The sequence below is a fragment of the Delphinapterus leucas genome, chromosome 14, assembly GCF_059928025.1.
Source record: "Delphinapterus leucas isolate spDelLeu-1000000601 "Yukka" chromosome 14, BTC_Dleu_Yukka2, whole genome shotgun sequence".
Taxonomy (NCBI): Eukaryota; Metazoa; Chordata; class Mammalia; order Artiodactyla; family Monodontidae; genus Delphinapterus; species Delphinapterus leucas.
Window position 1 is genome coordinate 46,598,629 of NC_143142.1, and position 22,793 is coordinate 46,621,421.

A 22,793-nucleotide genomic window follows, 5' to 3' on the forward strand; every position below is an offset into this window, starting at 1 on the left:
CTGCAGGCAGGTTTCTCTTACAACCAAACCTAATTCCTAACTGATACAATAACTGACGGTCTCCTGAGAAGAGTTGCACCATCAGTAAAGGAACCATGTGAAAATTTCCAAAGGTTCATAAAAAGCACACTTTCATCAAAGGATGCACTGGTCGTTCGGTCTTCACTGCAACTATGACTTGGTGAGGGGAAGAGAGGATTTCCTTTTTTTCAGCTGTGGGATGCTGCAGTGGGGTTGAGGGCAGGGTTGTCTTGCCCAAGTAAACAGTTCTCCTAATCAAAAATGCAACATTCACGCATATAACTTATTCATACTCCAGGAAAATAACCTGATTAGGCACAGATTTTATTAGCACTCACTTATACAAATACAGTAACTTAAAGATGCTTAATACTTCAGCTGAATGAACTTTTAGCGAATACCTTCACATCAACTTATTCAACCAGGACAAGTCTTAGCGAAGCTTTTCAAATGTTTAAACTTCTCCTAAAATTGACCTACTGTTCAGAAGACCAATTAATGCAGAAGACCAGTTCATGAGACTTTTACCATACTATTAAAATATCAGCTCAGATGAGACAGTCTTTCTAAAGGAAATTTCTTTGAAGTTAAAAGGAAGAAGAAAATTAAGAGAGTTTGATTGGCGGCATCATAATATAAATCAGGCAAATGACTAGGACAGATTTTGCAGAAGCATGTGTGACATTAAATTAAGAATCAATGTCACAGTCTTGAATTTTTAGAAGGGTCTAAAAGTATTACCCATCTTAACGCCCATTTTAAGAAAATATACCTACGGTTGGGAGATAGGGACTTCCTATTAGGGTGTAGGGATATGTGTGTGTGATTTACAGTGGCACAATGAAGGAAGAGCTGTTGACATAAGTCTTTCACTTTAACTGTTTAAAATGAGAATACAGTGGATGCAACAACTGATAATCAGCCACTGAATCCTTGAAAATAACAGCCAATTCTACTTCAGGAAGACAATGTGGAAACACTGCCAGAGAAGAGCACAAGCATCCTCCCACAGCAGTTGAATCTATTTACATCATTAAATCACTAGTTTGGCCTATTACACAGGTTTTAACCTCATGTGATTCTGATGGAGATTCTTCTTCCAGATTATATTTAAAAAAAACAAGAGCAGCTATTGATTTCCAATTTTATATGATTTCTCCCATTAGCCCCTAAAAAGGCCATACAATTATTAAGACTCTTCTATAACTAAAAACAAGTACTTTCTAGACATAGCTGGGAAAGCATCTTAGGAATTAGAATGGGCATAATGAAGATGGCAGTATGGCTAAGATGAATAAATTACTCTCTTTGTGGGCAATTTCTTTTCAACACAGTAGGCAAACTGAAAAAGTACAAGCTGTTTTCCATATTTTAAGTTATGTTTGCAAGAATTAACTTAAGTATCTTTATACAAAACCCTCATCACCTTGGTGATCGTACCCTTATATATCCTAGAATACATGACAGTCCCAACTCAAGCAGTGAAAGACCCTCCCAGTGCACTTAGTAGGAGACCTTCATCTTTAACAGGAAGGTACTTGGAGGCAGAACCAGAGCCGAAGAGATTTGGTTTACTGATTTATGACTCTAAGGGTAAGAAGTGGAAGCAAAGCAAAATTAAACAGGAAGCAGTCTTACCTGTACCATTGAGTGTAGTGTTTTTATTTGTGTACAGCCTGATCATATGTCCTATTGTTTTTACATTCTCCCTCAACATTATTCCTCGAGCTTGTACCATAAAGAGATATGTGTTGGCTATAAAGGAAAAAAAAAAAGAGAGAATGTCATGACTCAATAAACTTTTTTAAAATTTTTAAAAATAATATTCAGAATTGAGGAACTGCCCAATAGACCCAAACTGACTCAATTAGTACATCCAAAGGGAAAAGAGAAATATAAAATGACTATTTCCCATTATCAAAAACTTACAAAAACAAACTCTTTTAAAAAAACAATAAAATGAAAAAATTAAAGTAGTAACATCCATCCATCAAACAGAATGAGACTAAATGAACAAACTGAAATATCGTAATTCCTTTATCCATAGATGATTTTCTACTATAAAATATACTTAGAAATTTCGAAGAGGCATTTTTTTATAAGTATTCAACCATATACTCCTAAAATTCACTTTCTCTAATTCTATATTAATTCCCTCAAACCAAAGACTCCACAAAGGTGAGGATTCCATCTTGAATCACAAATATATCATAAATCAATATCTCTAGTATGGGTATGGATCTTGCAAATTCTCAAGGCGTTGGAGGGGCATAGTGTAGAATGATCTAGAATCAGTATCACTTTTTGTAATTTTTCTTAAATACTTGAATTTTTACACTCCCTTTCAATCACAAATCTACCTACCAGGACTGTAAAAGCAGATAAAATCAAAATCAATGTGGCATTTTCAAGCTGTTAATCTAATTCTCCAGAGTAAGTGCTTCAAAAATAATTTCTAATCTCCTCCTTTGGGAGAAACTGGTAATTTGACAAAGATTACAAAAATCCCTCACTTTTGAGATGGCAAGCCTCCTCAGACAGGCACAGAAGTCAAGTCAAAAGACCTTTTCTTTTTTGGTCCTTATTCTGCTACCATGGGCAGCTCACTGGATCTCAGTTTCCTCAACTAAAACTGGCAGTACTGCACTAGGTTTCTCTAAAGCCCCTTCTACTCTAACTTCTCCAAGCATGAAGCTAAAAATCATAAACTCCATTCAGACAAGAGGAGGAAGCTCATTTTCATGGCAAAACCAAGAAACTGCAAGGCTCGGTTAATGGCTCTTTCAATTTTAAGATAAGCTGTCTCCCAACACAGTAATGACACTCTCGAAAAATGAATGCTGAATGAAAAAATCAAAAATGCCGACTCATTTTCTGGGCCCAGCTCTGCTTCTTCGACATGGTACAGAGAAATGAGCAAAACGTTTGCTACCTCCTTTCCCATTTTTTTGAAATTTGAACTTGCTCAAAGTACAAATGAACAGAAAATAGATAACAAGAGAAGCAGAGTGTATTAACACTCTTTCTCTCACCTTCAAGCCATAAAAGAGAGAGAAACAGAAATCCAGGTTCCACATAAGCTTTACCTCAATCATTTTTAGTAGACTGTCCACATCCTCTCTAGAAAGCAGTCCTATAATTAGATTTAACTTATTTAGGCTTGAATTTATTATACCAGGGTTACAAGCCCCACAAGTCTTTATTACATTTTTGCTTTCTAATGGACTTTAAAAGACAAACGAGACAAAGTGAAGAATGAAAACAAAGAGAACAGCCAACCAAAAATGTGGGAAAATGTTCAAGAAAAGCCAAAGTAACATTAGCAGCTCTACCTAAACCAAGATCTCAAGTTCAACTGAAATGATGCCGGAAAAAAAAATGAATGCCAATTGATTTACAATCTCTCGGATCATTTAATCCTAAAGTTATACACGAAATCTGTTATCAGTGGTGTAAATATCCTAAATGTTTGTTATGCACCAAACTGAAAAAAAAAAAAAAAAAAAAAAAGACCTGTCATGGAGAAGCAGGACTGAGCCAAGGGTTATTAAGCCAAGACCAGTACTGATTCCCAGACTTGGAAGAAACAGTACTGGCCTAAGCAAGGATATACTAGGTGAGAACACATGTGCTTCATTGTCAGTCCTGGAAACAGAACTTTTAAAAAGTATATAGCTTTTACTTTTAATTAACACACCTACTCTTATAAAGAAAATGGTTTGAATCTTAAAACCAAGTCAAATTTAAGAAACAAGGAAAACATCCAGTATAGAAAAGGATAATCAAAGTCAAATTTTCCTAAAAACTTTCAAAATATCAGGTAACAAAACCGTTAAGAAAATTTATCACTGATGGCACCTGTGACAAAGGGGAATCATTTACCAAAAGACTGCATTTACTATTCATTAGATGGATGGAGAAAAAATAAAGTGAGACACCAAGCTCTCCAAATGGAAATCTATTAGTTTATTTTAAATCATTCACAGCTAACTGAGTTACATTCCTTAGGTTAATAGTCCTCACGGGTTTAATCCCTAAAGATCAAAACCCATTAAGGAATGAAGCTGTGTTTAAACAGAGGCATTGTTAACAGGAGCAAGGCCATGTGTCAGAGTTTCAAGGCCCAAGAAACCAGCACTGAATGGTCCAGACTGTCTGATTACCAAACATCATGAAAGTCCAGTAATCCACACTCAAATAACTATACTTGCCTGCTAATTATCATTACTATAAAATATAATATCTTATTGACAAGCCTGGAAATCCTGGTCTAAAATTTCTATTCCAACTTACAAGAGACTACATTTCAGAAAACAAAGAGGGAAATCTTTCCCATCCTTGCCCTTTGGTCTCAAGACAACTCAGAAACACACTAAAAACTACCACTGGTTAATTAAAATGATGCCGTGTTCTCTAATTTAGTTCATTTGCTATTTGCCTCTGCATTGTGAGACATAAATTTAACTTCTTTACCTAGTCTGTTTTCCAGGAGGGAACAACTACAACTTAAAGGAAAAAAAATTTCAAAAATCAACAGTTTACAACAGCTTCTAGGCATCCTACCCTGGGTTTGTGTGGCAAGACTGATGAACATGCCTCATTCTCAACTTAATAAAACTAAGGAGTACATTTGCCATAAAGCTGTGTCTCTCTACCTCTTTCCACACGCAGCTTTGCTCATTGAAAGCACGCTGTGTATTCAAGCCAAGGAGACTGTGCCGTCTGCAGTGATCTGGAAAGGCTTCCTGAGCACTGAAGGACTCAAATACAACATCCCTCTGATCCCGACATCCATGTTTCTAATCGTCACAATCTCCAGGTCCTTTAACAAAACCAGAAGTCAACTACAGAGCTGACTGTGAGGGAGACTGTGTTGGTTAGGCATGCTCACACACAGCTATAAACGCAGTGCTGGAGCTAAGACAGACAAGGTACAAATACAATCTGGGGAGACACTCACACAAAAGTAAAAGTAGGAACCATGGTGGTGAATTACCACAGGAAAAATTATCTAGAAAGGAGATAAGGTGGTGAAGTTCAGACCACAAATAGGAGACACAAAGATAAAAGACCCCGAGATGAATTAATCTGAGCTTGAACATGGTGAAGAAGTCACTGGACAAAAGAAAAGGGAACGGTCAACCATGTCAAATGTCACCACACAGGCTAACAAGAAAGACTAAAACACAATAGCTTAGAAAATAAAAAAAACTAATACCTAGTGCATACTCTACTGGGCATCCTTAGAAGTTCTTTACATAAACTAATCTATGTCACCCTTACAAGGAACCCTATAAGCTAGGTACTAATATTCCCATTTTACAGATAAGGAAATTGAAGCATGGAGTTAAGGGACTTGCTCAAGGTCACACAGTTATTGGCAAGTAGTGGAGCTAGAATTCACCCCCTGCAGTCAGCTCCAGCAACCCAGCTCTTTACCACCATCCCATTTAGCCTTGAAAAAAGGCTATTAGATCACGGTCAACCTTCAAGAGAGCAGTTCACCCAAATAATGGAAACAAAAGGAAACTAGTAAGGAGTTGAGTGGATAAAGTGGAAGCAGTCCAGTTTTAGAACAGGTAAGTGAGAGCAAGGTCAAGGGAAGTTTTCTTGTAACAGGAGGGACCTGAGCATGACTGTGGCCTGAGTGGAAGGAGGAAAGATGAATTTTAAAGCGAAGGCACTAAGAGAAGTAAGAGGAAGGAGGGAGAAGCGCATTTCCGTCGATAGGACAGTATAAGCAGAAGCTGTGAGGTGCACAGCTGCAAAGGATATACAGGGATAAGCGATCCAACTTGAATAGTGTTGGCAGCAATGGAAAATAAGTTGTAAAGGTCCAAATGGATGAATGGGGTGAAAAAACAGAAAGAAGAAGAGGGGACTAAAGCTCATTGAGAAGATGAGAAGTAATGTTAATGAAGCTGAGAAAGTGCCAGACGTGGAAGGTTAGATAGACTGGGGTTGGGAGAGAGAGCACACCACAGACATGGGTGGCCAGGCATGGCCAAGCAAGGAAAGATGGAAGACGAGAAGCAGACTACCTGATGGTCACCACAGGACGCCAGCAGGGGCAAAGCGGAGCAGAAACGCTCTGAATTGAGCATAACTGCCAAAAGCATCCCAGGGGGGCAGAATGTTGGAGAGCACAGATTTCTGAAGGGAAGGGAAAGGAATTAACATTGAGTAACTACATTCGTCAGGCACTGAGCTAAATGCCATATATAAATATACTTAAACACACATATAATTACATTTCACTGAATTCTTATGTAGCAGGTTGAATGGAGGCCCCCAAAGATGTGTGCACATCCTAATTCCCAGAACCTGTCAATGTTATCTTATTTGGAAAAGGAGTCTTTGCAGAGGTAATTAAGTTAAGGATCTCGAGATGAGGAGATCACCCTGGATTATCTGGGTTAGCCCTAAATCCAGCGGCAAGTGCACATACAAGAGAAAGGCAGAGGGAGGTTTTTACACACACACACACACACACACACACACACACACACACACGAGAAAGCAATGTGAGGATGGAGGCAGAGATTGGAGTGATCTGGCCACCAGCCTAGGAAGCCAAGGAATGCCAACAGGCACCCAAAGCTGGAGAAAAGGAAGGATTCTCCCCTAGAGCCTCCAGAGGGTGCACAGCCCTGCCAACTCCTTGATTTCAAATTTCCGGCCAACTGGAATAGAGTGTGGTAACGTGTACGGCAGCCCTAGGAAACGAATACACCACCCCAGGATACAGGTACAGCTTTCCCCATTATGAGATCAGAAAACAAAGTCAGAAGTTACACAGCTGGAATTTTTAAAAATCAAGATTCAAGCACTGGTCTGAATGACCCTGAGGGGCAGCTATTTGGAAGAAGCAATGGCTTCTTCTAGAGGAGAGAGAGGGGCTAAGAAAAAGAAAAATCTTCAACGTAAAAAGTTATGAGGGAAGTGACAATAGGAGGGATAAACAGATTTCAACTAATGTGAGGAGGAAGTCAGAAGGGGCACTTCAAAGTCACAGGAGAGAAAACGGTTTCCCATATAATCCACAGAACACGTAAGGAAATAAACAATATGGAAAAAGGCAAAACACTGCATGTAGACATCCCTTGACAGTAACCACAGATATCTGAATGAGGTATTCTCTGAATTTCTAAGAACTCACAATAATCTATTTCACATGCTTGTAAGTTTTATTCTTTCCACATCTAGTCCCTTGTGCAACAAGTTTCCAGACATTACTCATGCAAGTTTGTAAAAGCTAAATATATTATCTCTAATAATAATGCTGTAAACCCCAGGATGAGGCCACATGACATGTGAAATATAGTTCATACTTTGCCTAGGACCAAAGTATTGCTTGAGTTAAAAACAAATAGTAACAGACTTCTAGGCTGTGCCAGGCTGTAAAACAAATGACTCCCTTTATGTCAAAGCACTATTTAAACAGATCTCACTATTTAAACACTATCTTACCATGGTGATAATAATTCAAAGTCAGGTATGGGCTCAAGAAAATCTGCAGAGCAAATAATTACTAGCCTATAATATCCTCCTCCCTATCTTTCCAGTAAGTCACAGGCTGACTAATAAACAGAATGAAACAATTCTGTGGTCAGAATCTCGTTTTATCAAGCAATAATGAATACAGTGATCACATACAGACCTATTTCAGATCTTAGCCAACAGCTCAAGCTTTGCTGATGTAGACACCAAAAATTAACAAAAAATTCTTTCCAACAGGTACTTTTACCACTTCCACTCTGCATTTCAACAGTTTTAAGTTATTTGAGGGTATACTTGTGTTTGAATACTGATCAAAGTTAAATATTTTTGAATAAAATTTGACTTTTCCCACAGTCTTATTAAAGACGTTCAGGGTAGAGACGTATTTATTCAATAAATATTTGTTGAATAACTACCAACTGCCAAGCAGTACCAGAAACTAAGAAGCCATGGGGGTTCCTCTGTAAAAACCAAAATCCTGAAAAAGAATAAACTGCCTAAAACATCGGAATTACTTCTACAACAACCAGACCATCAGTTCAGCCTAGTTTAAACTCAGCTGAAAATTCAAAAACTAGACTCTGAACACATGATCTAACACACGATAGCTCTCAGCACTGTCATTTGTTAATTCACTGTTATTCACTTAAACACATAGCCTCTTTAAAGCATGACAGAAGCCTGAAGAGTTGAGCTATAAACCACATTACAGAAAAGTAGAATCAGGAGGAAATGAGGGAATCAGGGAAGGAAAAATGCAGACAATTACACTTTTAATCTAATCAGTAAGGAAACTTACCTAATGAAATTACAGACTAAAAGATGAAACCATAAATAAACACATCCAGGAAACATTATAAATCTGCTGAAAATGAATGATTTCAGAAGACATTTAAAGTGAATGCGAAATGAACCTCTACCCGCTTAAGAATGCTATCTTGAGAAAAAATAAAAGGGAGACCTATTTGAACTATGTTTTACAACCATCCCCAATTTCCCTGTGTTTTCACAATTAAAATATCTTTCATAATTTCAACTTACTTAATCATGGAAGTAAGTATAACAGGCGGGAGAAAGGAGACACAGCATGGGAAATGAATTTCAAAGATTTCCAAAGCTAGAGCATATTTTCAAATCAAAAAACAAGGCATCTTCTCATTCTCTACCATTGATCTCTTTTCAAAGATTTATTTTTATTTATTTATTTTATTTTATTTTTTGGCTGTGCCGGGTCTTAGCTGCAGCACGTGGGATCTTTTAGTCACTGCATGCAGACTTCTTAGTTGTGGCATTCAGGATCTAGCTCCCCGACCGGGGATCGAACACAGGCCCCCTGCGTTGGGAGTACAGAGTCTTACCCACTGGACTGCCAGGGAAGTCCCTACCATTGGTCTCTTGATTCAAATGAAAATAAAGTCCAAGTTCTCTTCCTCCAAGTCAAACTGGAAATTGCACTATAATTAGAAGCCATAATATCTGAGCGATTAACTTAATTACCAACAAGGCAATATATATAAATGATTTCAGTAAAGAATTATTAACACTAGCAAGCTCCAAATATTTAAAAATAAAGAAAGAGATAATATTTCAATTAAGATATCATGGTATAGTAACAAACCTCATAGAGCTGCTTAGCTATGAAAATATTATAAAGACTTTTATAAGTCTTTTGTTTTGAAATTACTTCCATTGGCTAACATGTAAGGCCACATGCTTTAATAACTTTTACTGACCTTGTTAAGTGAATTACAGTATATCTTTCTAATAATTAAAAATACTAAATAACAAATTTAGGATCAACCTATAACTCAATCACATAGTCAGTGCAGACTCATAAAGAAACACATGATCCTGGTTGTCTTAAACAATCTGTCTGTCCATTCTGCCCATTTCCATTCTGGAGGAAAAAAATTCTTCACCGTGATAGCCATTTCTGTCTCCAGTAAAACATGATGCTATAAACAAATAATCCGTTTTTTTAACAGGTAAGATCAGTTCTATGAAAGATCAAATGATATGAGATAACCAGCCTAAAAAGTAAAACTATTTAGCACTAAATTATTTCCCACCCATTTGGGATGTTTGTCAGAAATAAGTTCCCAGGAGCTTCCCTGGTGGTGCAGTGGTTGAGAATTCGCCTGCCAATGCAGGGGACACGGCTTCGAGCCCTGGTCCAGGAAGATCCCACATGCTGTGGAGCAACTAAGCCCGTGCACCACAACTACTGAGCCTGTGCTCTAGAGCCTGCGAGCCACAACTACTGAGCCCATGTGCCACAACTACTGAAGCCCACGTGCCTAGAGCCCGTGCTCCACAACAAGAGAAGCCACTGCAACGAGAAGCCCGTGCACCGCAAGGAAGAGTAGCCCCTGCTCACTACAACTAGAGAAAGCCCGTGTGCAGCAATGAAGACCCAATGCAGCCAAAAATAAAATAAATAAGATAAATTTAAAAAGAAAAGAAAGAAAAGAAATAAGTTCCCAGGGTCCAGAATTACCTGAAGTATTAATTAAAAATCAACCAGGATCACAATCAGAATATCTGGTGATAAGACCTGGGTTGCCTTAGGTAAGGCTTAAGCACCTTCATGTTTGAAAATTGAAAAACCATTCTCTAAACATCATTAACATTTGTTAACAAGCAAAAAAGTAGAAGCTTTCATAATCAGTTTAACTTATACCAAATAAATCCTCTTTTATACAGCTTTCTAATTTACGAACAATTCATTCAGACAGCGAAGAATCTATGTTTCATCCCTAACGAACATACAACACAAAGACCTCGTAGAGCCAAAGGCTTGTACTAACTCGAGAAAATTAATCATGAAAACAAAGATACGAACAGGAAGTCATACTTATTATGCCTCTGGAGAAAAAAAGTTAATTACAAATTTGAGATTTATGTTTTCCTAAACATTTTGCCGTGCCACATAGCCAAAAATAAAACTGACAAACATCCTTTAAGCTATCTTTCCTATTTTAACTGAGGAGGGTTTTTGCTGTGGTTTAAACTGAACTCTGTCAAGTTCTGCCATGACAGAAAACAAGTATGCCCATGAAACAGAACAAATTAAGTCGGCCCAGTATAGGATATACATGCTAGAGAGAAATAAAATTGGGGTGCTACCTGAAACTCTCCAGTGGGCCCAAGACATGAGTAAAAATACCTAGTAATAACTAGAGTAAACCAGTTTCCATGGCATTGTAGGTATCCTCAGAAAACCTTTTAACCTTCAATGGACCCAATCTTCAACTCGAATCACAATATTACTCGTATATTATTTATTCTCTTTGTTATCATCCTGACAACAGGCAGAAGTGGAAAGAAAAGACTTTATAAATATTCAATCACCGGAGCCTCTGGGAATCAGAAAAAGAAAAAGAAAGAGATTCAGATGGAAAAGGAGAAAAAAGAGAAGACAAGGGAGAAAGAGCTGGGGGCAGGCTGCTCTGATTAAACTGGTAAAAAAAAAAGTACAGTCCAAGCAGTGGTCACAAGAGCTAGCATGGTCTAAGGCGGCCAGGAAAATGGACCGGAAGGAGAAAACTGTAAACACACAAAGCCGGAGGGGCTCTCCATTCTCCAGAACTCCCAAATAGGACCTAGGAAATCCAAGTTCTAGAAAAATCTCTCCACAACGCACCTCCTTCTCACCACCTCCACATTTTCACTCAGGTTAAGACAAACATGAGGGGCAGGCTGGAAAGGGAAAAGGAGTCACAAAGGCAGGTGGGTAGAAGTGGGCACAGGTGGAAGAGGGAGAGGGCTGCAGAGATGAACACAGCGCCGAGGAAACGAGGGCAAGGGGCTGAGAAGCCTGTCCGGTCCCCCAAGCAAAGCACCTTCTCCAGCCTTAACCTGTGGTCATCTACTCTCGGCTGGAGAACAGGTTACGAAAGGAACGCTTAGCAGGCCGCTTATTTTGTTGTTTACAGCTCAGTTAGAATGGTCTGGTTTGGCTTCTTTACAAAGAGCGGAAAACCTGCCCCGTAATTACGCTCACTGCTCTCACACTATCCAGAAGAGTCTCCTCTCTTCTCCGTGGGGTATTCCTTAAAGCTGAAGAAGACACAGGTCATATGTCCCCCAAATCTTCAATGTTCCAGGGCAACTAAGGCACAGAAATCCCAAGGGGCACAGTTCAGCTTTTCCAAAAATCATCCACTTCAGTTCTTCCAACAACAACGCGTGAGACTCTGGGCAAGTGGTGATCTTTAGGGGCCTTTCCTTCTCTTCCTTTACAACAAGGCCATTCTCCTAGCACGGGGCAGGGGGTGCGGAGCTCCAATAGCAGACCTCTGGAATCTTGCTCCTGGGGCTTCTCTGCACACAGCTCTGGCTCCAGAGCCAAGGCCTCTGTGTCCAAAGTTCCCATGGCCCGGGGCCCTCAGACAGAGGGGCTCCGGTGGGGAGAGGCTTAGCCACAGCTGCAACCACCAGAGCCTAACGCCATGCGCACAAGCGTATGTGTCCTGAGAAGCTTCGCAGTACATCCTGTGATAAACAGGCTGGTCACAAGATGGGTAAGGGAATTACTCACCCTCTATACATGTAACACTGCCCCGAGAGGAAAATGCATTCTGTTCCCAACAAAATTCCAAATAGTATTTGGAATACCTACCAATACAGAGACGACAAACCTAGATTAGGCGTTTCTCTTTTTAAGGTGTCCACAGACACGGCTATTTTTACCTTTAATAAACATTAAAAAGTAGTAATGATAAACACTGCTGCAGAATAAATGCGTCACTACCTCATTCTGCCACGTTGTTTAATAGACGTCAAATTTACTTATAAAATGGTAACAAGGAGAATGGTATTTAGCATTGTCAGATTTCAATCAATCAATATCCCCTTCAAAAATACCTAATTTCCCACAAGGTCATAGGATTTAGATTCACTCATGCTGAAACAACATAGCTGAGTTAACAGATACGCTCAAGAATGGCAACCAGAGAATAAAATAATAAAAATAAAAGAATGGCAACCTGACGGCGGTAAGCAGCCTCTGAGAAGGCTCCCCTGCCCCTTGAGTGTGCACTGGACCTAGAGACTCTTTTCTGACAAAGAAAATATGGCGAAAGCAATGGGGCTGGGAGCTGCCCAATGGAGAGGTGCCAGGGCAAGGAACTGAGTGAGGCCTCCAGCCGATAACCCGCGAAGAAGCAAAGTCCTCAGTCCAACAACCCTCAGGGAACAGAATCCTGCCCAGATGCATGTGGGTGAACTTGGAAGCGGATCCTCCCCCAGTGGAGCCTCCAACCACAGCCCTGAGCTACACTCTGTAGCCGAGTAAGATACCTTGAACCAGAGGCATCCAGCCAAACCGTGTCCACATTCCTGGCCACAGAAACGATGAGATAATACATGTTTGTTGGTTTAAGACCCTCAATTTGGAGGTAATTTGTTAGAAAGTAATAGATAACTAATACACTGACCAATCCTGGCATTTTCTCCACTGTTCCTCATCCCCTGACAGCCCCTCCATATTCTTCCAAGGTGTCTAACATCCAACACTAGAATAGTATTGATGAGTGGGCAGGGAAGAGAACGAACTGGAGCTGCCATACCAAAAGCAGTGATTTAATCGGAAACAGTCACTCAACAACCCTTCACTAAGCCTCTAGTATGTGCCAAGGTAGAAACCAAATCTCTTAACCTAGTCTAGGAAACAGTTTATACTAACATTTGTTCACGTAAACAGAGCCGCTCACTCTAAGAGCTCAGTCACCCACCTTATTAGGTATGCATGTCCTCAACCTCCCTCTCCATATGCATCTAATTTTTGCTATCATGAACGTCTTTATCTCCTCTCCCATCTCCCAAATTAATCTACCCATATACTTCATCCCACTCCCTCTACCTGGTCTCCCTGATTCCAGAATTGCTGACTTTAATCCATCCACACCAGTACAGCCTAAGCACTTCTAAAATGCAAACCTGATCATGTCACTCTCCTACTTAAAATTTAAGCTCAGTGGTCTGACATTGTCCTCAGGCTGAAGTCCAAGTTCTCAAACCCAGCTTACAAGGTCCTCTATGGCTGGACCCGTATTTCTCTCTCTCTGGCTTCAGCCCACACTCCTCTCTGATTTCTATTCTTTAGCCCCCTACCCTTTTTCTTTTTTAAAAAAACTTCCCATTTCTCTCTCATCTCTTAGCCTTCACATATCCCATTCCTACCTGAAGCACTTCTCCCCAGGCCCACCCTTTAATCACCTAACTTAAGCTTCTGGCCTCAGCTTAACCTCCCTCTTCTCCCTGACGCCAAGTCTAGTGCCCCCATCCACCCATCCGGTGCCCCATAGCAAACTGCGCTCCACGCTCTCTTCCAGAATAGTTGCTCTGCAACTATGCGAATTTCCCACTGGCTACGAGCTCTATGAAGGCAGGGACCGTGTGGATTCTGCTCAGTGCAGAACCACAGACAAACATGTATAAATAAGTAAATGAATTAAGTCTTCCTAGATCATATGTTGTAATTTGTTCCCTTCCTCAAATCTTCAAACCGTGCCCTCACTCCCCAAGCATCCACATAAGCTCAGGTCTTCCCATCTTATAAGGCTCCTTTGATCCACTTTCGTCTGACCTCTGATTTACAATCCAACCCAAGGCAATCCAATCCAAGGCTAGGCAATCTGGCTGGTGCCCTATGACACCACAAAAACAGCTCTTGTAGTGGCTGTCACAGAGCTCCTACTTACCAAATCCATGATTCTCCTTCCAGACTTTACCCCACTGAACTATATATCCCACTGCGATGCTTGTTTTGCTGATCATCAATTTTATTTATTTACTTATTTTTGCGAAGGTCTCTCTTCACTTTCATGATCTCTCTTCCTTCATTTTCCTATTCCTATTTCTCCACGTGCCCTAGGCTGATGGATTTCATCTGTCGTTACCTTGCCTTCAGCCTCCACCAGCTGTCCTTGGGTAGCCATCTAAACTTTCCACAGTGTCAATCACACTGCTTCCCATTTAGGGCTGGGGAGTGAAAAAGGTAAAAGAGCCTCATGGGAAACCCTTCAAACTGCACTTGGGCTTCCTTCATATTCCAATTTAACCCCTATCATTCCACATTTAAGAGTAACTAACTTAATGAGTCACTTCTGCTTGCACAAGTTAGTTTTATTAACTCAGGTGTGTCAGGGGAAAAATAGATATGTATCATTCACCTATATGCCGAAGACACCCAAATCTCTCTCCAGTTAGACATTTCTCCTGGGCTCTAAGCCCTTATGTCCATCTGCCTACCTACTGACAAGTTCTTCCTGGCTATCCTATAAGCGTCCCAACTCTGTATCTCTAAAACCAAAATCGCCCCCTCAAGGCACTTGCCTTTCTATAGTCCCTACGACCCACAGCCTGGTTGTCTAAAGCCAGAATACAAGCATTGTCTTCAAGCTTCTCCCTTTTCCTTCAATCCCACTATTCACATCCTCTCCACTCTGCCCTGACCCAACTACAACCTTGATCAGGTTCGAATCTTCAATCACCTGAGCTACTGAAAAAACTTCCCACCTGGTCTCCCAGCCACTGGCTCTGCCCTCTGTAACCCACACACCATGCAGAAGAACTGCTCTACAACAAAGGATTCCAGCATCCCCCTTTTCAGAACTTCTGATGTTTCCTGCTACTCAGAAGACAAAAATATTAGCATGGGAAGCCTGACCAGTAAGAGAGGCCCAGAAAAAAGAAATACCCAACACAGTGGCCCAAACCAAAAGAACCCCCCAAAAGAGCCATGGTGACCAGAGAACTTGGTGAGGAAAGAAACCAGAAGGACCTTTGAAACACAAAGCAAACTGTAACAGCTCAGAAGTGCACAACCAGACTCTCCCAGCCAGGAGGCTAAAGGGCTGCCGTAAGAAAGCTACAGGCAACTAACAAGCTACTCTCTGAGCAAACTGAGAGAAACCCAGCCAGAACGTCGGGGGGACTCTGAGCAAGGACCTACTAAGCCACCCGCTCCCACAACACACCCCCACGCCCTGCCCACCCATCCCCAGCTCCACCTGACCCAGCAGGGCACCAACCTCCTTGAGACCCAAAAAAGCAAAGCACATGGCCAGGTTATTCCTCAACGGGCCCACAGGAATTCACACCAAAGTGGCCCAACCGGACTCCACCTCTACGCAAAGAATAAAACAGCCTGAAAGCAAGTCTGACAAAGGTCAGCGCCGTCAAATGGACAGTGAAATCTCCCACCCCCAGGGGAGCTGTGCAATCTCCCCCACAATACTGCCCCGCTGATTAAAGGCTCATCAACTTCTTTCTTAACCACAGACAGCTTTAATAAAGCTGTGTGTGAACCAAGGCCAGTTTCTCTCGGCCAGGAAGTTCAGGGACCCCAAGTGCCAGAGCACGAGGCTGGGCAGGGGAGACCCGAGACTCTTCCCAATCTGGCCCATCTACCAACCCACGCCCTGGATGGTAGCCAGATGGAAATACTCCTATTTTCTGGAACCTACCTTTGCTCATGCTGTTCCCTCTGACTAGAGTCCCTTTGCTCAGTCCAGATAAATCCTATCCATCACCTCCTCTGGAAATCCTTAACCAGACCTCACTCCCCACGGCATGCTTTCTGAGGACCTGATGCAGCCCTTTCACAGCGCTCATCCCACTGTATGAGGGAAGGAACTCTGTCTTGGTCATCTTTTTTCCTCAAACAATGTCTAGCCTATCTGAGGTGCTCTATTCGTGTTTGCTGAATGGATCTATAAGTCAGTTCACCTACTCCTTTGATACAATAGCAGGTAAATGACGCTATGTTGTGTTATATTGAAAACAGTTTCACACTAAATGGAACTCCATTTTCAATTCAGCCAAGGCAAGACCTTAGGGGAAGACTGCACTCACCTTTTTGCAATCATGCACAAAAGTAGAAAGAGAATGAGAAAAAATTCAGGGCACCAGCCTCTACTGGGTGGATTTCCAGGGTGGAGGGTGGTCTGCAGACCAATTTCCCTTAGTACTAAAGTTCCTAATATAAAGAAAGTTCCTGTGTTTCTTGCATGAATTAGAAATTTCAAGGAAAGTGTTTCAAATGATTCTTAAAATAATGAGCTTTGAGTTTGCTGGAATTCATTGCAGATTAAAATCCAAAGAGTCAAAAAGTTGTTGAGCCACATGAGAAAACATTGGAAACTAAACATATTCTGCTACCTACAACTGTGTGGTACTTACCTTCTCAGAAGGAAGAGAGGGAGAGGAGAACGCTGAGGAAGGAGACTAATAAGAGTAACTAAAATGATAGGACTGACTGCCTGGGGGAAGACACACAACAAAAACAGGTCTCTGGGCAAAAAACGCAGGAAAATACAATTGATGTCTACTAAAGAGGTTGATGTGGATAGGATCAACATGGATTTTTTAACATAAGAGATTTGAAACATTTATTTAAGATCAATTAAAAAATGCTCTCTTACATAACATGTATTTTAGTCACAAGAAAATTCTGCCCCAAGATGTAATTCAGGCTAAAATATGAATTATTTCAAAAAGATTCTATATATATCTAATGTAAACTAGTTATAAGAACCTAATTAGTTTCGGGTATGTCTCATTAATAAGAAATCTGTGATGCAGAGGTAGAAAATAAAACTTATGGTTACCAAGCAGGAAGCGGGGGGGGGATAAACTGGGAGACTGGGATGGACACATACACACTACTATATATAAAACAAATAACAAGAGCCTACTGTACAGCACAGGGAACTCTACTCAATACTCTGTAATGACCTATATGGGAAAAGAATCTAAAAAAGAGTGGATAAATGTATATGTATAACTGAGAAGTAAAACAACATTGTAAATCGACTATACTCCAATAAAAATTAATTTAAAAAAGAAAAGAGAAAAAAGAAATCTGTGATGAAACGAGAAGTATGCATAAGGCATTTCTGCAGCATACCAAAGTACTCTGGTTGTCTTGAAAATCAAATTGTGCAATAGATCATTGCATTGTGAGCTGAACTAGCCACACTTTTTTCACGGAACATCATTTTTACTTAAAGGTACAACTGAAAAACTATGCTCATTTAGACTTCTGTATTTGACCTACATTTCCCCCAAAAAGAGCAAAATGAGCCTGACGCTTCAAGAAAAACTGACAGTATGTGTTACCAATGACAAAATTCAAGCTTTCAAGCAAAAAATTGAGTTTTGGAAAACTGCTTCTCAATAATTAAAAGTAAGGAGGGTTTTTTGCTGCTAAATAATGCTAGTTTGAGAAACAGATTCAGTTTAACAAACTGTTAACACTTCACAAGTTTTGGTTTTCATTCTTCTTACTGGCTTCAATCAATTTTTTTAAGTTATAAATTAGAAGACCCAAAAGAACAGAGTAGTTTAAATCATGTCAACCTAATTGCCTAGAAGACAACTGCCCAAATTTTTATGCCATGTCAGTGACTGTTCTATGGCAAACATTAAGTATAGAAATAAGAAAGATATATTACTACCTCACATCAATTGAATCTTAAGAATCTACAGATAATATATTAATGCAATAACAAAAAAATGGCTATCAAGTGAAAGCTGGAATTCTGATTTCCTTTGGTCAGCTTTTGGAGTAATTTTAATATGTTACTCAAAATACCAAGAAAGTAAGAAAATTGTTATCTAAGTGCAAAAAAAAAATTCTCCAGAATCTCTCAAAGTTAAAATATCTCATAAAATAACATCCCCCAAAGATGTCCACCTTTAAAGAGCTACATAAGAAAGTAAAAATTGCTGCAGAATGAGAAGTTAATTGATAAGACTTCCAAAATGGCAGAGAATTTTAAGAAAAAGCTTGCTGAATATTTTGGCTAACTACTCTCAAAGCCACTGAGCTATCACTGTCATTTCTACTACAGGCTTCAAGATGTATCCAATTTAGCCTAAAGGAAAAAAACTGCATTAAAAGAAAATAATATGTTGAAATACTCATATTTTTTTCAAACTTTAACCCCAAACTTCTATTTCGGGATATCAAGGTTTCGACAATTTATGCCTTCTCAAGCATCATTCTGAGCTTATACGTTTTACTTGAACCTGAAAATTTAATCAAGAAAAGTCACATAATTTTTAGGAAACACAGCAGTCTTGATGAGGTTTGGTGAGGTCTGTTTCTTCCCTCCCCCCTGCAATCCACTGAAATAATCTACTACCATGTGAGACAATGCCCTGATAATAATTCCATCTTAAAATTCTGCAGGTGTTTTCACTTTGTAAGAGGCCATACATACATTTTTAGCTCACTCGGGAGAAATGGTGCTGGTTCAAAAAACTACTAATGTCTAAAAAGAAATGATAGGAGATGCACAATGTTACTAACTCATTTAACATTAAATACATAATAACCCGGAAGAACTCAGAAAAGCTCTGGAAATACAGTGTTTTAATATCCATATGAAGTTCAGATTCTTCGGTCATGTGAATGCCACACTGGCACCTTTTCAACCAGAGGGGCTGAGAAACCAGGATGTTTACTAAAGAGGCTAATTCAAGCAGATTATACAAAAGTGTATTTTGGACTAGAAACCAAAAGAAAAAATGGTAATAGGTTCAAATTGTAAACTATCTTGCATAATTGTTAATTTAATCATCTTATCTCAGAATTCATCCTAACAGGTAGCAGAGGCTACCTACCCTTGCAAAGCAGACCCAAGCACACTGAACAATTGGAGCATTGTTTTTACTAGACAACTCATCGCCTAAAAATTCCTGAAGTGTGGCACAAATGTTCACTGACCCCATTCTAAAAAAGCGACCTAGAACACTAGAACAGTACATTCTTGAACTCAATCACATTCCCTACTGTGGGTTTCTCCATCGTATTTTTACAACTAGTTAATATAGCTGAGAGTGTTTGAATAAAATTACGATTACTAAGTTTAAACTTAAAAACTTAATATTAAATGGATAAAGCTGTCACGAATACTCAAGAAAGCGACCAGGGCATCTCGGGCCATCACACCTTATTTTGCTCTGTCCACGTAACGCAGTCTTTAAGTTGTTTAAATGTGCATTGACAAAACTCACATGCCAAAGCCATGCCCCGAAGCACTTTCTGTGACAGGTCTGAAATCGCATTTCAAATAAAATGCTTTCTGCCGGGCCCCTGTTTATACAGCTTCCAAATCCCGTAACATGCTGCGTTTCCTTCACTGTGACCGTGGGAAGTGAGGGTGTGTCTCGGTGCTTACCGATGCCCGGAGCCACATAGATGAAGTAGAGGCAAGACGAGGAGAGGGAGAAGAAGAAGATGAAGGCGAGGAGGGAGCGATTGGAGACCCGCATCATCCGCCTGAGCACAGACATCTTCCTCTTCCCGGCCGGCAGCTCGGGCTGCGCTCTCAAGGCGGACTTGGGGGCACCGTCCAGGCCCTAAACTTCCATGAATGTGCTAAAAACCCCAGGACTGCAGCGGGGTCCGCGCGGGGAGGATCTGGGATAGAGGGGCCAGAGCGGGAAGGAGGAGCGAGGAGGAAGCCGACGGAATGAATGAGAGGCGGGGGAGCCGGGGGAGGGAAAGAGTGGGAGGACGCGCGGGAAGGGGGGAGGGGACGCAGGGCAGGGAGCCCCGGGGACCAAATAACCCGAGGAGGCCGTGAAAGGGCGAGGACCCGCGTTCGATACGCCAGGTAGCGGCGAGAGGAGGGGCTTTAAGTGGGGAGAGGTGCGGGCTGCGCGCCGCGGCGACCCTGCGGAGAGGGCCGGCCGACTGCAGCAAGCCGGGCTCCCCCGCGTCTCCTGCTGCCCGCGCCCGCCGGGGTCCAGGTCGCGAAGCCCCTGCGCTCAGGGTCCGGGCAGCCCGCGCTTGGCAGGCCTGCGCCGCCTCCTCCTCGGGGCCGCGGCGTCTCGTGCCTGCGCGGGGCTAGCGTGGGCGCTGGGGCCGCAGCCGGCGCGCGCAACGCGCCGGGGCCCGCGGGGGCCCTAGGGGCAGAGGAGCTGGGCGCTCGCCAGCGCGCAGCCTCCTCCTCATGCCGCGCCGGGCCCCGGCGTCCCGCGGCGGCCGCGGGAGCCGAGCGCAGGCGAGGGCGGCGCCCCGGCCAGCGGCGAGGGCGCTCCGGTTCCGGCTCCTGCCTCCGCCAGCTGTCCGCCCGGCCGCAAGGGCGGCAACCGCAGCAGCATTACCGCCGCCGGCCCGGGGTGAGGCGCCCCCGCCGGCGCCGCCCCCGCACGGCCCGCGGACACCAGGCGAAGAGCCGCGGGGTGACTCGCGCGGCTGGCAGAGCCTAGGAGTCCGAAGAGGGGGAGGCCAGACGCCGTCGGAGCCGCGTCTGAGTCGCAGAAGAGGCGGGCCTGCGAGGGCGGGGGAGCCGCGGAGGAACACCGGGCACGCGGGCGGGACCGGAGACCCCCGGCGGCCCCACGCGCTAGCTCGGAACTGCAGGCGGCGCTGCGCCCGCCCTGAGGAAACCTGGAGGCTCCCGCCCACCCTTCCCCTCCCCTCGGCCGAAACACCGCGCTTCCTGATTGGCCTGCGCCGCACCGCGCCGAACAACCTGCCCCCTCCTCCCCGCGCCGGGACCGGCGCCCCGGCCGCCTCCTGCGTCACCGCCGTCACCGCCCGCGCGGGGACCCCGGCGCTCCCAGTGCTGCAGGGGGCTGAGGGACGCGTCTTGAGCCTTGGATACGTTCCACTCTGGGGATCGATAATGAAAGATGCTGTGTCTTTATCTCGAGGAGGAAGCTTCTGTGGTGTAGTGTGCGTTCCTCCCAAAATACGCGCTCCGGGAACAAGGTGTTTTCCAGTACTAGATTAATGGAACCTCCCATCCCGCACTTTCTATAGAAACATACTGTCAGGATGTGATACGGATCTATGTATATCTCTTATAATAGGACTTGCCTTCCCATCTGAAGGTGAGCACTGAATAGCCCTACTTTAGCTGTATCCGTTCAGACGGGGAGGAAAAGACTTCTGTGCAGCCAATAGGCCCTTGAGCGCTGCAGCAGCAACCAGCTTCAATGGGCAAATTGCTTTAATGCAGCTCCTAGATCGTGGTCTACCCTTTGTTCAAAAGCTACTTTTTCCTACTAGCTGGTCCTTAGCTATATCGCATTTTTCCAACGTGTGTTTGTAGTTGTTTCTTTTGCAGCTAATCATGTAGAAAGTGGCTGGATGCCCCCTACTGCCATTATTTGCTATTTCCAGATGCAGCGGTATTGAACACCACTTGACTGCCAGCAAATATGGTACCTTCTTAGCAAGAGACCCATGCCTTCCATCGTCTCTGAGATAGTACTATGCTTTGTGGAGCCTGTAACACCTGAGTTTATAATTCCACCAAGGGCTTCTATTAACTGAAACTCACACCAAGCCACTACCCTCTGCAAGCCTCTCTTCTCAGCCTTCAAATGGTGGGTGTGATACCAGCTTTCAAGTCTATGGGATTAAACCGGGTTACTGTGTAAAAAGCTAAACATGATGTCTGGCACCTAAGAGGTTTCCTTACCTCCCTTTAGACAGTTGACTGGATGGAATCACCAGTTCAACTTCATTTCTTAATATTTTGCTTTTTGGAGTACTTACAAGTTACTGAACTTCTCTGGCTAATTTGATATTTAATGTGAAAGGAAATGACACTGTTTTGTAACATTTTTAGATGCTTGAGGGAAATCTGAAATACAAAATGGAGCAACATATTAAATCAGAGATAAAACTCACTTGTAAAAAAATACGTATGCAAGAGAAAGAAATCCATGAGTGGTGAGGAAGCAAAGTTGTAGTACTTCCCCCTCTGACCCTGCTGACTTTTATCTCTCTTTATTTGCACCAGTTCAACTGTTGTTTATAATGCTAATACCACTGTGCTGTCTTGGCAATGGATAATTCTTCTAAGGAAAAATTGGCTTTTTGAAAAGAAAGTTTACTATGAAACTAAGTGGGAAGTATTAACATCTTAGAAATTGATGATTAATCTTATTTTAAGAAATATGAAGTCTGTGTACAGATGTGCTTGGCTAGCATAGATGACTGCCATTGGTATCTCTTAACATGGTACTTGTTAAAAATGATTAGCTCTCCCCTGGAGTTAAGCAAGTACCAGAAAACCAGGTTAGTCGGTGCACCCTTTAGCATTGTTGTTCACCAGCCACAGAAAGAGGTAGCCAGGCCTCTAGAGCCGGGCAGCCTACGGTTGGATCCCAGTTACTCAGGTCAAGTGACCTCAAAAGTTACTTAAAGCTCCCTGTGCCTCCACTTTCTCATCAGCTAAAGAAGATAACCATAGTGCCTATTAGGGTTGTTGTGAGGATTAAACTGAATGAGTTAATTCTTC

General features: G+C 42.3%; 1 protein-coding gene across 2 annotated transcripts in view; it reads right to left on the bottom strand.

Moving 5' to 3' along the window:
* B4GALT6 (beta-1,4-galactosyltransferase 6) overlaps nt 1–20,009 on the bottom strand; it is a 64,687-nt gene extending 44,678 nt beyond the window's left edge. Inside the window, exons 1-2 of one of the 2 annotated variants that reach the window (XM_022586901.3) lie at nt 19,713–20,009; nt 1,660–1,776 (exon numbers count right to left, since the gene is read on the bottom strand). In XM_022586901.3, the coding sequence (XP_022442609.1) occupies nt 1,660–1,776; nt 19,713–19,827 (232 nt within the window). In that variant the 5' untranslated portion in view covers nt 19,828–20,009. Of the gene's footprint in view, nt 1–1,659; nt 1,777–19,712 lie in introns of those variants that run through there. The other variant, XM_089895046.1, reaches the window with a different exon arrangement.
* Nucleotides 20,010–22,793: the final 2,784 nt, after the last annotated feature.